At 39.5% G+C, this 26179-nt stretch overlaps 1 protein-coding gene and 3 long non-coding RNA genes across 4 annotated transcripts; all 4 read left to right on the top strand.

Annotated features, from left to right (window-relative positions):
• Positions 1 to 242: 242 nt before the first annotated feature.
• LOC125289259 lies at positions 243 to 1657 on the top strand. Its single transcript, XR_007192605.1, has 2 exons — positions 243 to 318; positions 686 to 1657. It is a non-coding gene; the product is annotated as an uncharacterized LOC125289259 (long non-coding RNA).
• A 5877-nt stretch (positions 1658 to 7534) lies between these two features.
• On the top strand, positions 7535 to 12162 carry LOC125289244 (putative ferric-chelate reductase 1). Its single transcript, XM_048235992.1, has 7 exons — positions 7535 to 7641; positions 8047 to 8137; positions 8347 to 8538; positions 10083 to 10184; positions 10294 to 10438; positions 10567 to 10761; positions 11419 to 12162. The coding sequence occupies exons 2-7, from the start codon at positions 8051 to 8053 to the stop codon at positions 11460 to 11462; spliced, it is 765 nt and encodes a 254-aa protein (XP_048091949.1). The 5' UTR covers positions 7535 to 7641; positions 8047 to 8050; the 3' UTR covers positions 11463 to 12162.
• An 8040-nt stretch (positions 12163 to 20202) lies between these two features.
• On the top strand, positions 20203 to 21776 carry LOC125289260. The gene is made up of 3 exons (XR_007192606.1): positions 20203 to 20294; positions 20652 to 20742; positions 21652 to 21776. It is a non-coding gene; the product is annotated as an uncharacterized LOC125289260 (long non-coding RNA).
• Positions 21777 to 23167: 1391 nt separating this feature from the next.
• LOC125289250 lies at positions 23168 to 25060 on the top strand. Its single transcript, XR_007192596.1, has 5 exons — positions 23168 to 23312; positions 23670 to 23771; positions 23875 to 24019; positions 24135 to 24329; positions 24690 to 25060. It is a non-coding gene; the product is annotated as an uncharacterized LOC125289250 (long non-coding RNA).
• The last annotated feature ends 1119 nt before the right edge of the window (positions 25061 to 26179 follow it).

Here is a 26179-nt window from a genome sequence, read left to right on the forward strand (position 1 = left end):
ATACATATTTAAATCAACTTTTGAACACTAAATGTTTTTTTTTTTTTCTGTATTGAATTTTGTTTGGACAAAATCCTAAAAGGAATCTAATCATAGTTGACATGTGGATCTATATCTTAAATTGAATATGATAAATTCTTTTTTTTTTCGACAAGGTAATCATCAAAAGTGGATGGTCAGCATTGAATCCTTAATCGTTTGTGAAGGGTCCAACCTCGCCACATTTCTAACAGGGATTATGACATGTTTCTCCACCTTCTATATTCTGAATCTGCAATATCAGGAGGAGGCAGTGTGCACCCTTGAATTCTTCCAGAGGTAAGTTCATGTCACACTTTCGAACCAGAGTTTGTTTTATGCGTGGTATGTATTGGGGGGGTTGTGTAGTAGTCTACTATGTAGTTATAAGCACTACTATGCAGGATTACACCCTCTGAAGAGAGCAATCATGCATAGTACTGCTGTAATAACCACATAACACTATACTTCTACTTTATACAACTGATTAAATCAAATATAAATGCAGTTACAGTAAGTAATAAATGTCAGTTAATTTCATTGTGAGAAAGTGTGTTAACGTTACAAATTCACATCCGATTCATTCACTTTGGCACAATTTTCCTCTACATGAATCCTAGTGTACCCTATCAGTTTTTGTAACTCTCTCTCTCTCTCTCTCTCACAGAAAAAGGCCCAGAAGAAGCCTAAGAACAATCACTAATAAGTAAAGTGAATGTTACTTGATTTCTCATGAATGTTACTTAATTCCCTCCCTGATTATCATTTATACTCATCTCTTACTTTAAATTCTTCTGGACATAATCTGTCAGTTTATTCATTCTCACATGTACACAAGGCCAATGCGATGCAATGATATTGATAATTGATAAATATCTGTGATGATTATTCTGTATCTTATTTGATTTTGAAATAGTACTACTTTAGATAACATGTCTACATTTTACATACATATGTGATACACAAGCCTAATGCGATGTTTTTATTTTCCATGATAATTCTTTTGTACCTTATTTCCGATTTTTGAAATCCAACTAGATCACGTGTCTACATTTTACATTCATACGTGATACACGAGCCTAATGCGATGTTTTTGTTTTTCATGATAATTCTTCTGTACCTTATTCCTTGTTTTTTAAAATACGATTTTCAAAATACTACTAGATAGCGTGTCTACATTTTAAACGGGCCTAATGCAATGTATTTGTTTTCCATTGTAATTCCTCTGTATCCTATTACCTGTTCTTTGAAATCCGATTTTCAAAATACTACTATGTATCTACATTTTACATTCATACATGATACACGAGCCTAATGCGATGTTTTTATTTTCCATGATAATTCTTCTGTGTCTTATTCCCTGATCCTGAAATACGATTATAGTCAGTCTACATGTTCCTGAATTACTATTTACTATTATCTTGCTTCATGTCCCTTCATCTTTCAAAGATTATAAAGATTACTTTACTGTTAGACTGTCAAGTAAGTGCAGTGAAATAAAATATCTGTTAAACTACAAATAAGTAACTGATGTGAAAAAATGGATTTTTATCTTTAAAATGTTGATTTGAGAGTGGATGAACTCAATATATGGAACTTGTTTCCTGTAATTGTAAAAAATTAAAGACCTGTTGTGTAACTAACGTGAAGATCACATTTTTTTCTTGTTACCCAACATGAAAATGATGTTATATACTTAACAGGAATTTAATGTTATGGTAGTCTGCCGTTAAACAACGGGAAGCTCCTGGAAGTCCTGCCAGTTGTTTCCTGTTAATTTACAGGAAATTAATGTTGTTATTTTACATTAACTTAATGTTAAACCAGGGCACCGTTAAATAACAGGAACTTCCTGGAAACTCTGCTGCCAGTTGATTCCTGTTTTTTTACGGGAAATTTTCTTACAGTATTGCTTTCTTGCTGGTATTTTTGTGTTAATAGATGTTAATGCTAGCTTGACAAGGTTGTGTTTGTCCGTGTAATCGTAAGGTTATTTACGCTATGTATGTGGTCTCTATGAGAATGTAATTTATGTTTTCATGTATTTCTGTTTCTGTATGTCTAGTTCTCACGGCACGCCTTTGCACATGTGAATAAATGCCAGTAAATAGTAAAGAACGACTTGGTTTCGTGATTTCGACTTGAGAGGAGTAACAATAGGCATTCAACGTTTATGACATAAGAAGTGGAATATGAACCCGTCCGTGGCTACGCGTAGGCCTATGTTAAACAGATGCTCGATCTCCACAAAGTAAGCTACAGTTAATTCCTTAGCCGTTTGAATACATTTGCGTTTGCGATTGACAACGCGACAGACAACGTTGTGATAAATAGGGTATAATAGGCTACTAATTTTGTTCAAAATTGATACATTCAAATTGACTTTGCAAAGTTGTGTAGGCTACCGCGCCAGTTGAAGTCTGCATGAACAGTTATTGCACAAGCCACTGTTTTGATTTGCTTGCTTAGGGGAGATGCAGGCTGAACCCGTTTGAGGGAGAGAGGCGCAGGGAGAGAATGCGTGCTGTAGCCTAAACATCTCCATGAAATAATAGCCTAGGCTGTCAAGGCTAATCCATATTTTAAATAAGCAATCATGGAGACAATAAGTTAATAGGCTATATGAGTCCTAATGCAGGAATGGACGTTACAGTTATTCAGTAACTGTAACGAATTAATTACATTTAAATTTACCTTTAGACTAGGCCTACTTCGCTTCCCAACAAAGTAACGAAATTACATTAACGCTAGGCCTATATCCCAAACATAGGCCTATTGAACTTAGTTTTGGTGGATGATGGATGGACAGATGTCAGTGCCCTAGCCTAATTTACCCTCGGAAATAATTCGACATTGTCTTTATACAATATATTTAACTGGTCTAGACATGGTGTGGTCTATTGGGTTTCTCGTAATTTCAACATACAGCTTTAAAGAACAATTGATAACATTTTAGGATCAGCGTCATAGGATTCCCACGGTAGCCAGCGTCTGTGACGACACCTAAGCTTATTAAAATGGCGCCCATAGAGTCATAGAACGTACTTCAACATATCCAACGTATTTTCCAGCCAGTAATCCATCTTGCGCGTAGCGCCCTAGAATCTTTGGTAGCAGCTAGCTAAGCACTCAAATTGCCAACCAGCCGCCTTTCGTAGCGATAGCTGGCCTGACGAGGGAAATGGCAAACAATCTCTGGCTGAAACTTAGCCTTCGTTTTGAACTACGTTTGTATGAGTGAATAAATTTGACAATTTTAAGTTTGACCTACCACTTTCTTAGAGCGATGAGGGACAAGTGGGGTTTAAAAATGCCCCCTTGATCTAAGTGGGGAATAAAAGAAAAAGTTTGAGAACCACTGGCGTAAAATAACTTGATTGTAGGCTTAGCTGTTTGTTGCTCAGTTGAACATATTTATCTAACAGCTGTCCCCCTTCTATTTCTGTTAGGTGCCGCTTCACTCTGCTACTGAAGGATCAGGCTGACTGCAACTGCAATGGATGGCAGGAAAACACAGTACACATGAATTTCTAGATGAAGAGTGAATAAATGCACTTGCTTAACTGATAACAAGTTGTCAATGGTTATTTATGCAAGCTTGTGTAGCCTAAACAAGACATACCTAGGCCTAGCCAAATTTATCCTGGCTGTAGATAAAGCAGGATATGAATTTCCCAATATTTTGCCAGATTATAGGCTAATAGTGGTTTACTGAGGTTTAATATCAATTGAAATAGCACTGAAATCACGTTGATCTTTAGTTTGGTTGTAATTTCAACATTGTTTCAATATTCATTTTAGTGGAAATACCATTGAAATCCCATTGATCTGTAGTTAGAATTTCAACGTTGCTTTAATATTAATGAAGGGTGCAAAAGTGATGTAGAATAAATGTTGCAGTGCGATGTTGATTCAATTATTTTAACATTGACAAAGTAATTGTTAGCTGGCTGCAGAATGAGCAGTCATCAACACCAACTGAAAGCCCCGTTTTGCAGGTACAGTAGTCTTGCATTGCATACTCTGAATTACATTTTCCAAAGGCCAGCTTTCATGCTTGTCACAACTTCAGAACGGCTTGACACACATGCTTCAAATTTGGTGTGAACATTTGTATGGAGCATTTTTATGAAGTCAAATGTCAAGGCCAAACCCACCTTGAGTGTGATATCTCAAGAATGCCTGACGGACAAGGTTTTTTGGTACAAGGGTTTGTATGAACGCAAAGATTAAGTGATTCAATGTTTTTTTTTTTTTCAGGAATCTCCCCACCAACATTAACCCAGCAGCTTTCCATCCACTATTGTAATTCCTCTGGCATTACATTTCTAGTTGTCATTGTCTTCTTTGAGCAATAATAACAATATTATCTTTAAAAGTGCTGATAAGGGAGGGGGACTAGTATGCATGAACCGTACTGAGTATGAACATGAGGTCTTAAGACAACTGTCTGACGCTGATTCCTATAGAAAGCTGACTGGTAATCCTACAGCGTCCTTCAAAAGGGAGGTTGACATTTTTGTTAAGGATGGTTTTGACAAACATTACTTAACTGCTTCAGAGAGGGATTATCTCATTACTGACAACCCCACCATTCCAGTAATTTACACATTGCCTAAGGTCCACAAGCAATACCATAAAGTACCTGCTGGTCGTCCCATTGTGTCTAGTAATGGGTCTCTCACTGAGCCCCTTTCTAAATTTATTGATGCACATATTAGACCCCTGGTCACCAACTTACCGTCCTACCTGAGAGACACAGGTGATTTCATAGACACCATTAATAAAGTTAGTCTAGATGAGGTCGACATCCTCTTGGTCACCATGGATGTCACTAGCCCCTAACATTCCCCATGATTCTGGACTCCTAGCGTTAGAGTTCTTTCTGAACACACACACAGAGTGCTATCCTCCCACGTCTTTCTTGACTGAAATGGCCAGATTGGTATTGACTAAAAATTACTTCTTGTTCCAACAATGATTATTTCGTACAGATTCGTGGCACTGCCATGGGTGCCACATTCGCGCATGATTATGCTAATCTGTTCATGGGTTACCTTGAGCATCACCACATCCATGCTGACAATCCATTTCCTGACAACATACTGCTTTACAGGCGCTATATAGACGATTTATTTTTTATTTGGAAGGGCACAGAAGCATATCTTCATGATTTTCATGACTATTTTAAGGCTAAGACTCCCGCAATATTTTAAGGCCATGTGACATGGTGTCACGGTGGTAAGTCCCTCCCCGGCTGACAGAAGTCGGACAGAATTTCTAACCAGCAAGCATTGCGTCCATCCCAGTATGCATTGTGTTCAACTCAGCATGCATCACATCAAGTCAGATCTGCACAGATCTGCCGCAAGTCGAACTCGCCTATTGTATATGGTTTGCACTGATGAAGGTCTGAGGACCGAAACGTTTGTCACATCACTTGGTAGCACATTGGTTGATGGATTAAACACTTCTTTTATTTATTTTTCAACGGCAAACAATGGTGTGCGAGTTTTCTTCCATGACTGCTTATCTGGGAATGTTCAATCTGCTGATTATATATCCGAATATCCATCTATTTTTTAATATTCACTTGCTTATTGTTAATCTTGTTTCCTTATGTTTTTCTATTTTTCATGTGATTTTTTATTTTATTTTATTCATTATCTTGACTACTGTCTATGACTATGTCTACTGTGAGCCTGAGGGCCTTCTTATCTCATGATTCTCTGAGTCTACACTTCAACCTACCTAGCTAAGGGTCAGGTTGATTGACAGAGCTGCCACCAAGTAGACGCAGACTATAAATAGGCGTCACGTCATTGTGTATGGTTTGCACTGATGAAGGTCTGAGGACCGAAACGTTTGTACATCACCTCACTTGGTAGCACATTGGTTGATGGATTGGTTGATGGTAGCACATTGGTTGATGGTTGATGGAACACTTCGTTTATTTATTTTTCAACGGCAAACAATGGTGTGCGAGTTTTTCCTTGATTGACTACTACGTTGCACAAAACTAACAGGGCAGCCGTGGCCTACTGGTTAGCGCTTTGGACTTATAACCGGAGGGTTGCCGGTTCGAACCCCGACCAGTAGGCACGGCTGAAGTGCCCTTGAGCAAGGCACCTAACTGCTCCCCCTCACTGCTCCCCGAGCGCCGCTGTTGTTGCAGGCAGCTCACTGCGCCGGGATTAGTGTGTGCTGTGTGTTCACTGTGTATGAGTGTGTTTCACTAATTCACAGATCGGGATAAATGCAGAGACCAAATTTCCCTCACAGGATCAAAAGAGTATACTTACTTATACTTACACCCGCACGGCCTTGAGTATACGGCGCGAGACCTTACCTGTCTAACCTTCTCTGGTAGGACCCTGTGGCACTAATGAGGCTGATGAGTCAGCCTCTTGGACAATGCCATGGGTATCGGAGAGCATGAAGAACCGGACAGACGTGTGTCATGAGATGCAGGGTCATGTGACTACAGTCGGCTACTAGTAAGGGCACTGTGCACCTGGCAGGGAGCACAAAGAGTCCTTGTGGTTTCATTCAGGATTCTTTTTTTCTTCTATTTACATGTGATCAGTAAACAGAAACATTCAACAAGACATGGCCTTGTAGGTGCAGGTTTATCAGGTTTATTCTGCGTTCAGGAGGGGGACATGAAACAATGTTGCAGTGAGGTTATGGCTGTCTTGATTCATCAACTTTATGAAATCAACCTTACTTTATCTGTAATTCAGAGATTAATTCTCCCTAGTCTTCCCATCCAGATTGACATGCTGCTATTTCCAAAGATACTAATATTTCCCTGAACAGTCTAGTCCTCAGTTTTATGTAGGTAGGCTATCTCTGGGAATGTTATTTTGGTCTGTCAAGAGCCAGTTTTCATGGACAGTTTCCATGGGCATTGCAGTCCTTGCGATTTTGTCATGCCTGCAGAACAGCTACTACTGGATGTGTGAAGGGGATGGCCCTAAATGTTCCTTTACAACAACACATTTCTATGAGTCATGAGATATTAATAAAATTATTATTTTTTTCATGTGAGAAAACAAGGCAAGAATTTCATTGTTAAAATACGGTCGTTCAATTCCTCTGTGAGACACAATTTAGAGCTAAATATATTACTATTCTTCTTCTTCTTCTTCTTATTATTATTATTATTATTGGTGGTATCTGTAGTAGACTCTGTAACATTATATGCAGTTACTGGCAGTAACATTGGTCGTCCTACTTGTAGTGCTTCTTATAGGCTACCTATTATTTGGCACACAAGTGTTACGATTAGGCCTATAAATTGAGAGATTTGACACTGTGCTGGTCTGTGGAATTGTTCATTGTGGATAATCTTCAATACTCGAATAACTCGATTTCACTTCTTTCCATGACACTTTGAGAACCACCCAAAGTCCACCCCTCGCGTACGTATCATGATGTCAACCAAAAATAATGCAACGGGGATGTGACGCAATGTCACACCTGTTAACATAAATAGCGGACCACGGGGAACCACACCTCAGACTCAACATCTAGTGCACTCGGTGAACAACGCGCAGCGAATACAAGCCAAATTGGAATTTTACACATATCCTATATTTAAGCGAGACAAAATCATTTTTGGTAAGATAACTCTTTGTAATTATATAGACTTATGTACCGTTAGTTTGCCTCTCTTTGTTAGCTCGGTATATGTCTTGAATTTCCTCCTTTTAATCAGCAATATTGGATATTAATGAAGTCTGCTTACCGTTTAAGGACATCTTCATACTGTTGCATCCATGTTGGCGTTTTAGACATCACATATATTCTATATAGACCAATGTTGTCCATTAATGCTGTTGCTACGTTCACTATCATCTTAAGTAGGCCTACTGGAATCAATCGGCAGTAGCCTAATAATAGAAAACAAAGTTGTTATAGAACATATACATAGGCTACACCTATGTATAAGTTATATTAAATAGGCCTAATATATTTTGGAATTAATAATAATAATAATAATAATAATTTAATTTTCCTTCACAGAGATATGGATAGACTTTTCCGCATTCTTCTTGGACTGTGTGTGATGCTGGCCGCGGCGCAGGCGTCCAATGTTACTGTGTCCACACTCGATGTAAGTTTTTGTCTGATTTGTCTTCTATTTACATTCATGTTTTCCCTAATGCTGTAAATATGCGCTACTGGTATACTCAGAAGTGTCTTAAAAGACATGTTTCGATTTAAAAAAAAGAAATCATATAGGCCTTCAAGCAGAAATGCCATATCTCGGTGTTACATTTCTTTCTGATTATTAAATGTCGTAAATCTATTTTTCTTTCTCAGACGACCGTGAACAACTCCACGTGTGGGACAAGTCGCGCATGTTTCTCTGATCCAGTGTCCTGCAACCCCGCGACGGATAGATCATGTCTGTTCGTCTCCACAAAGTCCAATGGCAGTAGCAACCTGAATTTTGAACTCCGTGGAGAGTCCCAGGGGTACATCGCCGTAGCTCTATCAACTGACATGAACGCGGTAAGGAGGCCTCCATTCCCCTTCTTCTGCATGCATATCAGATACGTCTTTCAAGTGAACGTGTGAATTCATGGGTTTCCTCCATGGGCGTAGATTTGCGTGGGGAGCGAAGGACGTGTCCACACCAATGTCAAATTACGACTGAAATGTCCCCACCAATATTCAGGTTGAAATGAGGGGGAGCGCTCACATGCGCTACACAAAGAGTTAAATCATTTCTCACTTCAGTGCTGCGAATCATCTCGTACAGATCTTGTAATGTGCAGTAGCCTATAATGGTAAATCACGCTGATTTGAAGTTACCTAACTACCAGTGAGCCGCAATGTCCTGCGCATGGCGCAGCGCTTCACTTTTTGACATTACAAGGCTATGAAGTGCGTCCATATTAACACATTCTTCTCTGTTGAACTCCTCGAGAAGTAGGCTAGGCCTACTCATCACACATGTGTCACATGAAAGAGCCTTTTCTCAGCTTTCAAATGGTGCTAGCCACGATTTGCTGTGATAAACAGTTTGCGAGAAAAATAACTTCAAGATTTTTAATAATTATTCTCTGCGCCCATGCATCTACACATACATTCATCTCCGTGGAATATCGTACACACTCTTCACGCAACACATGACAAACCATATATCAGAAAAAACAGCAGACCTTACCGAACACAAAGGTGTAATGCATTCCCGTGTATAGTTAGCTGTTCCAGACTAATCCGGTTTTGAAATAAATTGTAGCAAAATTCAACATGGTCTTTCGGCTTTAAGCATTTCTTAAAACTGAGCTGTGCTTACATCACCTAGATATCTGTAAATATTAGAATCAGATAATATACAGGCAGCTCATGGTTAAGTGTTTGTCAATGTAGCCTTAATGATTTCTTTTCACAAATGCTAAGCATGCATGTATTTAAGTTTCTTAAAACTGAGCTGTGCTTAAATGGGTCAATGCATGATTTCATAACAGACCAAATAGAAAATAAATGTTACATGTTAAATATAGCCTATATATATATAGTAGGCTACACAGTATAGTTAGATAAAGTTGGACAGCTCCAGAACTCACAAATGATTGTCTTAAAGGAGCCACACCACTTGTATGACACTATGGCATATGAATGCTGTTCTATTGACCTTTAGTTTTGTTGCTACTGTGCAGGCCAATTATGAATTCGGTCCAACATTGGTGGTAGGTTTAGCACATTTTAATCATTTTATACTGTATCTATAGTGGCTGGTAAAAGAGTTGAGTGGCTTTTTGGCTTCATCACATCCCTTTCCACAGGTGTATAAAATCAAGCACCTTGATTGTCAACGCAGACTGCATGGTGCTTGATTAATACACCTGTGGAAAGGGACCAGATGAAACCCATGGATAGGCCTACCTACGCAAAGCTGCGCACATGTTTTTCTCATCCAACACCCTCTATTATGAGTAGAGAAGAGGATTCACATTCACCATTGTGGATTTTGTTCAATAAGCTAGACATTGATGTGTAGTGTTTTTGTTATTGTTGTCAAACACTTAAACACTTGGTGTTTCCTACAGGGAGGCAACGACAAAACCTACATTTGCGCTAACATCAACTCTACTGTCCTGTTTGTCTTTGCCCTGCTGAACAACAACACACTAACCACTCAAAGTGACGTAGTGAGTACAAAACAATATTAAATCACATTTATTAATTTACAATGTATTAATAATGTATATATCAACTATACCGGATTAAAATGTGACCCCTATCTCTTTGTCTCCATAGTCAAGCATTGCTAATGTCAGTGGTTCAATCAATCAAACCACCATTCAGTGTGTGTTTAACGTGTTTGGCCTGAACGCAACATCCCGTGCCAATGCTGCAACCACCTTTTCAATTGTACTGGCCAATGGGACTGTTTATGCTAATGGTAAATATACAACACACACACACTTTTTTTTCTATAACCTACAGTTTTTGTACAGAGCCATGTTGTAAGTGATATCACCACCAAACTACAGACCATAGCATTCAACCCATTCTCATGTAAATCCACAGGTTCACTTTCAAACCCGACTGTGCGAACAGTCACTGCACAGCTAGACCTGTCCAACGTCAATAGCACCAACACAGCAACAACAACTCCTAGCACAAACTCAACAAACGCCTCCAATGTCACCACCACCACCACCACCACCACCACCACAACAGCCTCAGGGGCCAACATTTCTCTGCAGCACGGTCTTTCACAAGGTAAGAGTCTCTATCTGTCCACTTCCTCTATCTAGCCAGTTACGTGTTGCACTTGTGGTCCAAAGGTATGGAAGCCAGTGTGAATTTATCCTTCCCACAAAATTTGAGGTCTGTGGCTGGAGTCGCTCCATTATATAAGTATAAGTAAGTAAGTGTGTGTGTGTATATATACATATACACTCTTTTGATCCCGTGAGGGGAAATTTGGTCTCTGCATTTATCCCAATCCGTGAATTAGTGAAACGCACACAGTGAAGTGAAGCACACACTAATCCCGGTGCAGTGAGCTGCCTGCAACAACAGCAGCGTTGGGGGGGGTTAGGTGCCTTGCTCAAGGGCACTTCAGCCGTGCCTACTGGTCGGGGTTCGAACCGGCAACCCTCCGGTTACAAGTCCGAAGCGCTAACCAGTAGGCCACGGCTGCCCCTCCACTGTGAAATCTATATGCCTGGTTAAGTTGTGTTCTGGCCAATCAAACGTTTGGGTGGGCTTTATACGTTTGTGTGCAGATGAGCAGTCATCCACGTTGTCTGAGCTCCCTTGAGTTGATTTTGTTTACAACAAAGTCGCTGCCGCTGGATAAGCGAAACATTTAGATTCCTGAGTTGATGTAAATTATTTTTCTCAATCAAATCAATCACTTTTTTTTTCACACAGCTGTATTGATCCTCCTCGGTATCCTGGCCATCGGGATGATGTGAGCTGTGCTGAGACAATGCACTGGATCGTCACTATATGATGGTTATCATCGCCATTTCACTCTAGCCATTCTATTTAATGAGGTGTGTGTGTGTGTGTGTGTGTGAGAGATGATGGACATAACCTTGAGGTGACTTGCATCCACTTACTGTACTTAGACTAAGCAGACTGTGTGTGTGTGTGTGTGAGAGAGGGGAAAAAAGAGACTGTGTCTAGAAACATGAAGCCATTGATTGGTGGACAGTTACATAAATATGTTTTTAAAAAGATTTATTTTTCTGTCTTTTATAATAAATAAATATTATCTCTTGATATTAACATGTGTTGTTACACATCATGGACAATGAATCTCATCCCCTACACAGTACACTGGCAAAACAACAAAGTGTTTATAGTTGGCGGTTTCGCCAACTCAGTTGCAGTAAGGACAGATATAAGAAAACCTTCTTACCCACAGCAATAGCACTTTACAACGACTCTCCTTTGAGTAGAGAGAGAGACAACCTATCTTTTATATCTAATATGGAGGCAATTGTCTTGATTTGTCTTATTAGGCAGTTACACTTGTAACTGCCTAATTTCTTGTTGTAATGTAATGTATGTGGACTATATATGTGCGTGTGTGTGTGCTTGCTGTATGTTCTTAAGGCTGCTGAAAGAACTGAATTTCCCTGTGGGATAATTAAAGTATATCTATCGCTATCTATCTATCTATATATATATATCTAATGGATGCAGACTGTTTTTTTTCTTTCTTTCTTGGTAGTTTTTAGTGGTTATCTGAAACAGCCATACTCCTTCCATTTCTAAACTCTGGAAAACATAGCATAATAATCTCTGGTTCAGTGTTACCTTGAAATCATAGCTGTAAAAGATACCAATTACTTCACATTAGAAGAAATTGAATGACGGCAAAAGTTCCCTACAGAGATGGGGCAAATAAGGCTACCTGGGAAATTTAGTTAAAACTCAAATATATGAGGTATAAAACTAGTGTTATACAACATGCCAGCATGAAAATGCTACTCTGCTAAATTGAAGAACCCCCAATTTATGTGAAAGTGCGAGTAACAACCACATTGATTATTTTATGATGTCTGTTATTCAGACTATCAGCCATGCTAGAGTCAAGGTGGAGGCATTGCACCAAGAATAGTTACTCAGTCAGATAAAACAGTTTTCAGGTCTAGCTCCAAATTACCTCAAGGAACTAATTACCCCCTACTGCCCACCAAGACTTTTCCTAAGTGCAAATCTTGTAATGCCAAGAATATCAAACAGCAGTGATGTGGACGAGACCGCCTATGCCGTGTCCGAGTCAAGACCGAGTCTTTGAAGGGTTGAGACTGAGTCCGTTGGTTTTCAAATACAGTCGAGTCCGAGTCAAGACCGAGTCTTTGAGGAAGCAAGTCCGAGTCGAGACTGAGTCCTTTAGGAGTCGAGACCAAGACCATAAAAACATGTCAGTTTTCATATTCTAGATTTAATATCACTCCAGTTAATAATCAACAGATAGGCCCAGGCTTGGAATTTCACCATTTTAGGGGCAAGGCCCCTTGGCCTCCAGTTGTATTTAGCCTATTCACAGCTGTAGACCAGCATCACTGTATGAAACATTACAAAAACATGAAACATGATATATTATTAAATAAAAATGTAAATCATCTGATCATCTAATATTTACAGATATCTAGGCTATATTTAATATTCATATTTATTTTATATTTGGCCTGTTATGAAATCATGTATAGAAACAATTTAAGCACAGCTCAGCTTTAAGAAAGTCAAATAGCCAAGATGCATTCTTAGCATTTTTTGATCATTAAGGTTCCTTTCACAAACTCTTAGTGAGCTGTAGCCTATATCCTCTGATTTTAATATTTACCTATATCTAGGCAATATTTGTAACATTTATTTTGTATTTGGCCTGTTATGAAATCATGTAAAACGAATCATGTAGAACGAAACCTAAAGACCAAAGTTGGAGACATGAATGTAGACCTTGCTTGCTGCAAATTACATGTTTAATTTAACCGGAATACTCTGGAACGGATTACTGTACAGGGGACTGCTTTACACCTTTGTGTTCGGTAAGGTCTGCTGTTTATTCTGATATATGGTTTGTCATGTGTTGAACGAAGGGTTCGTGAAGTATTCCAAAGAGATGAATGGGTAGGGAGATGGGCATAGAACCTTTTGTAGATGTTATGATTAAATTTAATAATATTATTTACTTTTCTCGCGAACCGTTCACCACAGCAATATAGCGGCTAACATCGTAAAAAAAGCTGAGAAAAAGCTTTTTCATGTGATGTGATACATGTGTCTGTGTGAAGAGTAGAGTACTTAACGATCGTGAGTAGGCCTAGGCTATTTCAACTGAGAGGAATGGGTGAATGTGGATGCACTTTTGAATTAATTTGCGCTATGATGCTAAGATTATTTTGACAGGCCATAGGCTAAATAAAAATCGCTATTAAACGGACGCAAAGCAGAATATTGAAAGAAGGGGGCACCAAAGCCAGTGGCCTGTAAACCTCTGATTTTCAAAGGGGCATTACGGCCAACGCAAGGGGCAACGACGTGGCCACCTTGAAATTCCTACCCTGGTTAGGCTTACAGATGGCAGTATCTTTGCATTGCACCATGGGATGTCATTTTCAAATAATGCCCGCCAACATTGCATTTTAATATTATTGTCGTTATGTGTTTTGTGGGTTTTTTATATGAACATAAAAAAAATGCGTTGGTCTCAAAGACTCGGTCTGAAATTACGAGTCCTTCTCCTCCCACTGTGGTCCGAGACCGAGTCAAGACCGAGTCTTTGAAGGAACAAGTCCGAGACGAGTCCGAGAAAGCAGAAATCGGTCTCGAGACCGGGTGGAGGACAGTACAAATGACATGTCACCATACTTGGATCTATCGTCTATTTTAATCAGTGTCGTTGTTTGTCACAATTTAAAAATACCCTCAAGCCGAATTACATTATAATTGTGACATTAGGTCGCAGGCCGGAATTGGGCCGGACGGCCCACGGGCCAGGAGTTTGAGACCCCTGTAATGTAGAGGGACACTTGGCTGTGTCTGGATTCAGGAACTGATAATAAGACCCCAAATAATATCAATGTGAAACCTTTTAAAACAAACACGATAAGTTGTGTTTTGAATCCACAGCCGAATTTAAATTGATTTTGGTCTCTGATACTAGGAGGCTGAAGCTCTAATGAGTGATGACAGATTGATATTTTATTTTGTCTCTTGTTTTCTTTTACTTCATTGTGCTCATTTTTTGTCATGCTTTTTTGTTTATTTTCTAGCCTTTTTCCCTTTTATCCATCTTGTAGTCCCTCAACCTATCTCTCTTTAAATTCATGCATCTCTCTCTCTCTCTCTCTCTCTCTCTCTTTCTTTTTTCCTATTTCCTTCCTTCTCATACCCTGCCTCTCTCATTTAACTTCCTCTTCTTACTATCTTTCCTGCTCATCCCCCACCCTTTTCTCTCACTCTCAACCCTCTCCTCCCTTTCTTCTCCTCTTCCTGTCTCTCCCTATGCATCCCTCTCTCTTTCTAGCTTCCAGTGTTGCTAGCTAGCATCTGTGTCACAAAGACTGAGAAGTAAAGCCTCATCACCCCTCGTCTCAAGTGTTGAGATTAGTTGAAATGTTGTTGTCCAATGGTTATTTCAGCTGCTTCAAGTTTCTGAATTTCATTAAAAGATGCTCTAAGCGATGCTGGGTAACGTCACTTCTGTTGACTTTCAAACAAAACAGAGAGCTAGCTCGCTACTTCCTCGCCCTCCCTCCCGTGCTGTTCTCGTGCATCTTGTCTGTGATTTGCTGGAACAGTTTGTTATGTTTTTATGGGCTACGTTTGCCCAGGTTGTTTTTGTTGCCGTTTTTGGAGCCTGGGCTGTCCACAGAGATCACGTTTTTTTTACAGTGTATTCAGGACACAGACAGCTAGCGGTTGGTTAGGTAATGTTTGCAGTAAGTGACATAAAATGTTTTAGCCTAGAAAACGCATGGCATCGCTTAGAGCACCTTTAACATTGGTCTATCCTTGCTAAATCACTCCTGGCCTCTTCCAGTCTGAATGAGGCTGAAGCATCCTCAGCTGTGTTTCAGTTCTTCTGAACATCTCTGCAGACATCCCAAGTCTCCCGGAAGTTCCGTGAGTCTCCCGCATATTGATAACGGTTCCCTGACGCCCGCAAATTAGATAAAATCTCCCGGAATCTAGAGCGAGCGATGAAGAGCGTGCACGCGAGAGGGAGACCTAAAATCGCGTTTGCATCTGAGTGTAGCACACATACGACAGGGGGGGAGAGAAAGGGGTGGTGCGTGTGTGTCTGAGCTCATCCAAGATGGTGCTTTCAGGTTGTCTCGTAAATCCGCCGCCCGAGTTGGAAAGTGTAAATTACCCAGCTTTCTTGCGGCATTTTGGGCAGACACGCCCACTTTACCTCGGAGTACTTGAGGGTACCCTGAGGTGGACGTACGACCTTACAACAAACATGGCTGCGCCCATAGTTGAGATGAGATGGCATGTATTTTTTTGGCATATGTACTGTGTTGATCATTTCAATGTTGATGTAATGCTCTTACACACTAGATTACATTGCTGCTTCAATCCGGTCACCAATTCATGCATTGCACAGTCTTGCTGTGCCTGCAATACAATGTAACAATTTGTTTTCCAGCCGTTTAGCTAGAGGCTACATGTAGCACAAAACAATAACAATGACTAGCCTCCTGCTAATGCCCCTCGTGGCTCGGGAGAAAGGCGTTCCTAACGGCTCCCACACACAGCTGCGTGCATCGCGTTGCTGGAGACGCATCCCATTCACTTTAAATGGGCTCACGTGATCCGTTGCCGAACTGAATTGTGGGTCCGTCACATCGTGTTTCTCCCGCTGCTCGCGTTGAGGAGTTCAGCTGTTGCTGCACAGACAGACGGCACCGGCCAATCAAGCCAATCTACGGACGGACCAACCAATCACATTACGGTTTTACTTCAAGTCATTTGCATAGCTACCGTCGGGAACACCCACTGGAATGCGTTGACGGAACGCAGCTGTGTGTGGGAGCCGTAAAGCCCCTCGTTCCTACATGTTGTACGGGTGGGTGTACGATGATTTACGAGACAACCCGAAAGCACCAATAGAGCATCTCCATCCTAAAATCCAGTTTCGCTAAATCAACCAATCAGTTTTCAGTGTAGGCGGGCATTTTATCTCTTTTCTCCCGAACTAAATCAGTTCAGTGTATCTAGGAACAGGAGAGCCACGGCAGTCAGTGCCCCAAAAAAAGGAAAATGTAAGACCCATTTCAAAGTGTACCCTTAAAGAGTAATAAGAGTAAAAAATAAGAGTAAAAGAATAAGAGTAAAAAATAATGCTAGGCCTAGTTTTGCACGCTGCACTGTTTGTAACAGTGTTAGTATTGCCCATGTTGAGGTGAGTTTAACTAATGTCATGTGCATTATTCAGGCCTATACTAGATGGCTAGTTGCCAAGGCTACATGAAAAGACCAAACTGCAAGATCTACATATTTTATAGGCCTTCCTATAGGTTTTTTTTTTTAGTATTGTTATTTATTTATTGTATTTATTTATTTAAATGGGGGATATCTGAAGCCAGTTTGTCTACTAACAACCATCATTAGAGATGCGTTTCGTTTGGAGCGGCATACTGGTAGGCTATCAAAAGCATAACATTTTCGGTTTGGTTTAGGATTTAATTTACTTTTGGACTGTTTGATTATATTGCTAAATGTTGGGACTGATGGGCACTGAAATCTGGGAGATATTTGATGGTTCACTGTTATGTTTCATGCAGTTGAAAAAGTGTCAGGATTTCCACCGTTGTTTATTGCGAGACAAGGCAGCCATTCATTGAATAGGGGTTGTACTGTAAATAGAAAAATTTGCATAGCCAAGTAGCCTAAATTGAGTTATTGTTTAATTATGCATGATTTAGTAGGCTACTTTTTATTAAATTCGTAGGCTGAAATGCCTTGAGTCACGCAACAATTGTGTTTAAATGTAGTAGGCTTCAGCCTCTGGCAATTAGCTTGAAAGGGGCGGCAAGACAATGAGCTTGAGAACGTGTGTTGGAGACCCATGGTAGGAAAACGACTTTATTAATCCAACCAACAATATAATAAAATATTAAGAAGAGGTGTTATTTAATTGACTTAAATCGAAGCAATGTCTTTTAGTGCTGGTGGACTGATGGCAATTGTATGTTATGTATGTTATATGCAAATACGGGTAGGCTACCTGCCTTTATTCGTCCGGCTATAAATAGAATCAATCCCGGGCATAATTTGAGGATTTATGGTAGCCTAGTCTCCTGCTCAACATGACATTATCTGTTATGTTTATTGATAACAAACTCTACTAGCCTACTGATCAACTCGTTTTCACTAGCCTAACTATAAAATACAAGTCTATCCCCAATGTTTTTGTTCTACGACATTTATTTCAAACATAATTTCAAGACACAAATTGGATACTTCAGTTACCTTGGTGCATAAATCCCAGAGAGTAGGCTACCACACCCCAGAGTGATGGGCGTTTCTTACGTGTTCAGTGTGGGGTATAAACAAGCTGAGAATTTAGCGGTGTCACGTCTGCCTGTCACAGACGTGGGGAGCTCTTTGTAGCTTGGGATAATGTGGTACAGTTACAGTAGCAGTATTTTATTTTACTTCTTATGTAATATATATATTATTTTCAATTTTATAAATGCTTTGTTTAAATGCTGTTGGAACAAATAGTAGTTGATTATAAAGGCAACTTTCTGTTGCAATTTTCTGTGTGTTCTGGACTGGTAACTTGTTAAGCCAACATGTTCTAACGTTGCATAAATATTAACTGCAAACACAGAGTGGAGAGTTGATTTGGTTTATACCAGACAATTTAGATACTGTAGGCCTAACTAGGCTAGGCTTGATCATGTAGTCTATGTTTGGATCATAGGCATGATGATTCATTCATGGCTTCATAAAATATCAACATCATGTTGCTTTTAGAGTATTCTACCATTGGCCCAAGTAGTGTGAAATAAATCTAAAATAAATGAATAAAAGTAGAATTGCACGTAGCAAGAAGCTGGTCTGAGGGCAGATCTGAAAGTGGGCCAGAGGTGGCGATCCGATATCTGGAAATCTGATCTCACTATGGGTTTGTGTTCATGATGGGTATCGGAGAGCATGAAGAACCGGACAGACGTGTGTCATGAGATGCAGGGTCATGTGACTACAGTCGGCTACTAGTAAGGGCACTGTGCACCTGGCAGGGAGCACAAAGAGTCCTTGTGGTTTCATTCAGGATTCTTTTTTTCTTCTATTTACATGTAATCAGTAAACAGAAACATTCAACAAGACATGGCCTTGTAGGTGCAGGTTTATCAGGTTTATTTTGCGTTCAGGAGGGGGACATGAAACAATGTTGCAGTGAGGTTATGGCTGTCGTGATTCATCAACTTTATGAAATCAACCTTACTTTATCTGTAATTCAGAGATTAATTCTCCCTAGTCTTCCCATCCAGATTGACATGCTGCTATTTCCAAAGATACTAATATTTCCCTGAACAGACTAGTCCTCAGTTTTATGTAGGTACGCTATCTCTGGGAATGTTATTTTGGTCTGTCAAGAACCAAGAAAACAGCCAGTTTTCATGGACAGTTTCCATGGACATTGCAATCTTGTCATGCTCGCAGAACAGTTACTACTGGATGTGTGAAGGGGGTGGCCCTAAATGTTCCTTTACAACAACACATTTCTATGAGTCATGAGATATTCATGAAATTATATATTTTTTCATGTGAGAAATGAAGGCAGGAGTTTCATTGTTAAAATAAGGTCATTCAATTCCTCTGTGAGACACAATTTAGAGCTAAATATTTTACTATTATTATTGTTATTATTATTGGTGGTATCTGTAGTAGACTCTGATTGTAACATTATATGCAGTTACTGGTAGTAACATTGGTCGTACTTGTAGTGCTTCTTATAGGCTACTTATTATTTGGCACACAAGTGTTATGATTACATAAACTAGATGTACCGCAGAGCGGTACAAAATATGACTGCCGCCCAGTCCAGCACATTTTTTCCACAAAAATAAATTACGCTTGTCAAATTGTGGTCATGTCCTACTTTGTTCCTTTTTTTGTGTTTGTAATTGAGTGTGTGCAGAGTGTGTGGTTGTTTTTGTGTATATGTGTGCTTCTGTGTGTGTTTATTGAGTGTGTGTGCCTGCATTTAAGTTAGTTTTTTTGTGTGTGTGTGTCTGTGCATGCGTGTATGTAGGTGTGTATGTATGTGTGTGTGTGTGTGTGTGTGTGTGTGTGTGTGTCGCGCGTTTCCAACGGGGGGGGGGGAATCGACGGATCAAACGGATCAAAACGAAAACGGATCAAAACGAAAACAACATGGTTCCATACTATATCCTTGTGGGGCTATGCCCACCAAGTTTCGGCTATAATTGAGAGATCTGACACTGTGCTGGTCTGTGGAATTGTTCATTGTGGATAATCTTAAATAAGTGAAGCCTGGACGTAACTCGATCTCACTTCTTTCCATGACACTTTGAGACCCACCCAAAGTCCACCCCTTGCGTATGTATCATGATGTCAACCAAAAATAATGCGACGGGGATGTGATGCAATGTCACACCTGTTAGCTTAAATAGCGGACCAAAGGGAAGCACACCTCAGACTCAGCACCCAGTGCACTTGGTGAACAACGCGCAGCCCATCTGTGGAGCGAATACAAGCCAACTCAGAATTTTACACAAATATTTAAGCAAGACAAAGAATAATTTTTGGTAAGTGAACTCTTTATATAGACTAGTTATTCTGGTAACGTTAGTTTGCCTCTATTTATTAGCTCGGTAAATGTCTTGAATTTCCTCCCTTTAATCTGCAATATTGGATATGAAGTCTGGTGACCGTTTAAGGCCATCTTCATACTGTTGGCTCCATGTTGGCGTTTTAGATATCATATGGTAATGTTGTCCATTTATGCTGTTGCTACGTTAACTGTCATCTTCATGGGATCAATCGGCAATAGCCTAATAATAGAAAACTAAGTTGTTAGAACATATACATACACCTATGTATAAGTTATTTTAAATAATATAGAATTGTGGAAATAATAATAATAATACAATGTTCCTTCACAGAGAGATGGATAGACTTTTCCGCATTTTTCTTGGACTGTGTGTGATGCTGGCCGCAGTGCAGGCGTCCACTGTTACTGTGTCCACACTCAATGTAAGTTTTTGTCTGATTTGTCTTCTATTTACATTCATGTTTTCCCTAATGCTGTAAATATGCGCTACTGTAGGCCTACTCAGAAGTGTCTTAAAAGTAGGGCTGTCAATCGATTAAAAGAAATTAATCTAATTAATTACATACTCTGTGATTAATTAATCTAAATTAATCGCATATATAATTTTTGCTGTGAAAGTATTTTAAATATTTAAATTCAAATGAATCATTGAATAATCAGCATTAGTGACATGAAAGTTCAAAAACTCTTTTATTATTATTTTCACTGTTCAAATAATTGCCATAATAATCTATGATATGACCTAATATGCTGAGGAAATAAATTCAAAATAAAATCCTTCGGGAAGAAGTTTTTTTTTCACATACTGTACAAGGCATTTCAGGCCACAGATATTACCTTGGGGACACAATGAAAATAAATTACCACTCCCCTCAATGTCAACACTTATTTCTTTGCATTGATGTGCGACTATAGAGTTGATGAACTCCGGTGATATGCAAATTCCTTGCTGCAGACATTGCAGAGGACTTTATTTTCAACACTTTATTTTTTATCAACACCATCAGGCCGTTTTTTAAAAGTAAATGTTCCAATCAATGATCCAGGCAGCACGATTTTCTTCTCTCTTCATTTTACAGTCTAATTTTTACTGACTAGAACAGCTCGGGGTCAAAGGTCATACGGAATCGATTAATCTGCACTAATTTTTTTAATCAGTTATTTTTTCTCAAATTAATTAATCGAAATTAATCAGTTATTTTGACAGCTACTTAAAAGACATGTTTCGATTAAAACAAAGAAACCATATTGGCCTTCAAGCAGAAATGCCAACTCTGTCTTGCAATTCTTTCTGATTATTAAATGTCGTTAAAAATCTATTTCTTTCTCAGACGACCGTGACCAACTCCACCTGTGGGACAAGTCGCGCATGTTTCTCTGATCCACTGTAGTGTTAATTTCGTCAGACGAGACGAGAGGAAATATGTTCGTCAACAACCTTTTTTTTCATGACTAAGACGAGACGATGACGAGACGGCAGTAATGTCCTGAAACACTGACTAAGACTATCTTAAGATGCATTATTGTTGACGAAAAAAGACTAGACTAAAATGTTTTGCATGAAATAAAAACTAAGATAAAATCTCTCTTCATTTTCGTCTACAAAATGAGAAGACAGAATATCTAGCTGTTACGTTTTCAAAATATTCGAATGAGTTCATACGCAGCTTTCCTGTAGGCTAGTCACGTGCTGTTGCTGCAACCCTGTGGCTGCAACACCTAAACTACATGGAACAAGAACACTGGAGATTTCTGCCAGAGTTAGCAAGCTAACTACCTAAGCTTTATGCCACAATGCTACATACCCAGAAGTTGAAGCTTCTCTCATACAAATTAACATCCCCAGAATGTCCATACGAAAATGTTCATCATGTAATGTCAACTATTTAACTAGTTAGACTGATGATGCAAAGTTTGCTAGCAAGTAAGCTAATATGGAAAGTTAAGCTAGCAAGTTAGCTATGGCTAAGACGGAGAGTCTGTTTGGGGAATGTGTTGTGTTTAGCATATCGCCATCTAGCTTGTAGGCGGAGTAAAACATTAATACTTTGGCCTATAACAGTGTTTCTCAAACCTTTTCAGTTTCAGGACCACTTAACTAACCCTATCTAAAAAAAAAAAGATTAGACCTACTTCAACAGTAGCCTATAATTAGTCTACACAATAGGCCTACTGAACCACCTTGCTTATTGTCTTTGTACTTTGCTTATTGTGTGGATTCATACTGTATGATTTAAACTGGTATATCTTAGTTGCAGAACTGTTTTTACATACAAGTTGGTTCAATATTGCAAACAACTCATCTATATTATATTTTACCACGTCTGCTCGCGGACTACTTGGGATACCTTGCGGACCACCAGTGATCCCCGGACCACACTTTGAGAAACACTGGTCTATGAATATGACAGTGGTCCAGTCAAATCTTTTACTGTCTATGGTCAAATCCCAGCCGAGCTATAACTGTAGCTCGACTTACCTGTGCATGTAAACATACTGACTGACAAAAAATCAGAATGAGTAATTATAACAGACGAGTAGCCCTGTGGACACACAATATTGTTGGAAAATTGAGATGTGTGAAACACTATTTGACTCAAATGGTAATCAGAAATAATTTGTTATCAAAAAAAGACTAAAATGTGTTGACTAAAACTGACTAAGACTAAGATACTTTTAGTTTTCTTTTGACTAAAACTAGACTAAAATGACGAGACTTTTAGTCAACTAAAACTTGACTAACAAAAATGATATTTGAATGACTAAATATGACAAAGACTAAAAAGGACATTTCGTCACAAGACTAAGAATAAGACTAAATTAAAAATAGGTGACAAAATTAACACTAATCCAGTGTCCTGCAACCCCGCGACGGATAGCTCATGTCTGTTCGTCTCCACAAAGTCCGATGGCAACGGCAACCTGAATTTTTGAACTCCGAGGAGAGTCCAGCGGCTACATCGCCGTAGCTCTATCAACTGACGACAGTGCGGTAAGTAGGCCTACATTTCCCTTCTTCATGCATATATCAGATAGGCTACGTCTTTCAAGTGAACGCGTGAATTCATGGGTTTCATCACATCCCTTTCCACAGGTGTATAAAATCAAGCACCTTGATTATCAATGCAGACTGCATGATGCTTAATTAATATACCTGTGGAAAGGGGCCGGATGAAACCCATGGATAGGCCTACCTTCGCAAAGCTGCGCACGCATGGTTTTTTTCTTTCTTTTTTTTTCCTTCTCATCCAACAACCTCTTATGAGTTTGAACCGGATTCACATTCACCATTGTGGATTTTGTTCAATACATTGATGTATAGTGTTTATGTTCTTGTTAATTCCTACAGGGAGGCAACGACAAAACCTACATTTGCGCTAACAACAACTCTGCTGTCCTGTTTGTCTTTGCCCTGCTGAACAACAGTGCACTAACCACTCAAAGTGACGTAGTGAGTACAAAACAATATTAAATCACATTTATTAATTTACACTATTCATATTTTATATATCAACTATACCAGATAAAAAAGTGACTCCTCTTTGTCTCCATAGTCAAGCATTGCTAATGTCAGTGCTTCAATCAATCAAACCACCATCCAGTGTGTGTTTGATGTGATTGGCCTGAACGCAACATCCCGTGCCAATGCTGCAACCACCTTTTCAATTGTACTGGCCAATGGGACTGTTTATGCTAATGGTAAATATACAACACACACTTTTTTTTTTTGTACAGAGCCATGTTGTAGGCCTAAGTGATATCTCCACCCCACTACAGACCATAGCATTCAACCCATTCTCATGTAAATCCACAGGTTCACTTTCAAACCCGACTGTGCGAACAGTCACTGCACAGCTAGACCTGTCCAACATCACTAGCACCAACACAGCAACAACAACTGTTCCTCCTAGCACCAACTCAACAGACGCCTCCAATGTCACCACCACCACTGCCACCACCACAACAACCTCAGGGGCCAACATTTCTCTGCAGCACGGTCTTTCACAAGGTAAGAGTCTCTATCTGTCCACTTCCTCTATCTAGCCAGTTATGTATCCACGTGTTGTGCTTGTGGTCCAAGGTAAAGGTAGTCTGGGAGCCAGTGTGAATTTATCCTGCCCACAAAATTTGAGGTCTGTATCTGGAGTCGCTCCATTGCGAAATTTATATGCCTGGTTAAGATGTTTTCTGGCCAATCAAACGTTTGGGTGGGCTTTATACGTTTGTGTGCAGATGAGCGGTCACCCACATTGTCTGAGCTCCCTTGAGTTGATTTTGTTTACAACAAAATCGCTGCTGCTGGACAAGCGAGACGTTTAGATTCCTGAGTCAATGTAAAATTTCCATCAATCACTTTTTTTTCACACAGCTGTATTGATCCTCCTCGGTGTCCTGGCCATCAGGATGATGTGAGTCCTCCCTGGTGAAGCCCCACCCCACCTGAGCTGTGTTGAGACAATGCACTGACTTCTCCCACTGCCAAAGACTACTAGCCACAGGATCCTCACTTTATCATCGCCATTTCACTCTAGCCATGCTATTTAATGAGGTGTGTGTGTGTGTGTGTGTGTGTGTGTATTTATGAGATGATGGACATAACCTTGAGGTGACATTATACCTGCATTCACTTACTGTACTTAGACTAAGCAGACTGCGTGTGTGAGAGAAAAAAAGAGAGACTGTGTGTGTCTAGAAACGAAGCATGAAGCCATTGATTGGTGGACAATGACATAAATGTAATGTTTTTTAAAATGTTTATTTTTCTGTCTTTTATAATAAATAAATATTATGCCATTTCTCAACATTGTCAGCACAGCCAAATTAAAATGGAAAACATAGCATAATAATCGCTAGTTCAGTGTTGGGGAGAATACTTTGAAATCATAGCCTTTAAGGGTACCAATTACTTCACATTAGAAGAAACTGAATGACAGCAAAAGTTACCTACAGAGATAAGCCAAATAAAGCTACCTGGGAAATTTAGTTAAAACTCAAATAAAAATGTACATGTGGTATGAAACTAGTGTTATTCAATGAAGTAACATGCCAGAAAGAAAATACTACTCTGCTAAATTGAAGAACCCCCCCCATTCATGGGAAAGTGCAAGTAACCATATTGATTATTTTATGATGTCTGTTATTCAGACTATCAGCCATGCTAGAGTCCAGGTGGAGGCATTGCACCAAGAATACTCAGTCAGATAAAACCTTTTTTTAAGGTCTATCTCCAAAGTACCTCAAGAAACTAATTACCCCCTACTGCCCACCAAGACTTTTGTTCCTAAAGTGCAAATAATAGCAAGAATATCAAAAAGCACAAGGTAGAGTGTGCCGTTATTACCATTCATTACCATCATATTCTTCATCCTGTTCCTGTTCACTGCTGCTGCCCAACCATACTTGACTGCTATGCATCTGCATCATTTAACTACTCAAATCACCATGCAAATATGAATGTAGTTCAACTATCAGCAATCTTCTATTACTTAATGTGCTCTCCAACTCTGCTCAGGTCACAGTAAATAAGAGCACATTTATCTGTTGATTTCCTTTACAGAATTGTATGAAACTTCAATTCAGTCAAAATTAGGAGTGTTCTGATGACTTTAAGATGGAACAAGGAAGCAAGGAAGAATTTGTCAATTTAACATCAAAGGAGGCAAGTAACAGAGAATGGTGAGGTTACACACATGAAAAGGCTAGAGGAAGAATGATGGAACAGGAGTTTCTAGTCAACAATGAAACTGTGCTAACAATGAACAGGTGTGTCCAAACACCAGGAATGTTCCAGAAAATCTATCAAAGAAATGACAAAGGAACATATGATGAATCCATTTTAAATAAGTGGCCAGCAGCTAT

The sequence above is a fragment of the Alosa alosa genome, chromosome 24, assembly GCF_017589495.1.
Source record: "Alosa alosa isolate M-15738 ecotype Scorff River chromosome 24, AALO_Geno_1.1, whole genome shotgun sequence".
In the NCBI taxonomy this organism is placed as follows: Eukaryota; Metazoa; Chordata; class Actinopteri; order Clupeiformes; family Clupeidae; genus Alosa; species Alosa alosa.

Coding starts and splice junctions, on each gene's coding strand:
- LOC125289244 (XM_048235992.1), top strand. CDS start 8,051: ATGGATAGACTTTTCCGCATTCTTCTTGGACTGTGTGTGATGCTGGCC. Junction 8,138..8,346: donor TTACTGTGTCCACACTCGAT/GTAAGTTTTTGT, acceptor TTTCTTTCTCAG/ACGACCGTGAACAACTCCAC. Junction 8,539..10,082: donor TATCAACTGACATGAACGCG/GTAAGGAGGCCT, acceptor TGTTTCCTACAG/GGAGGCAACGACAAAACCTA.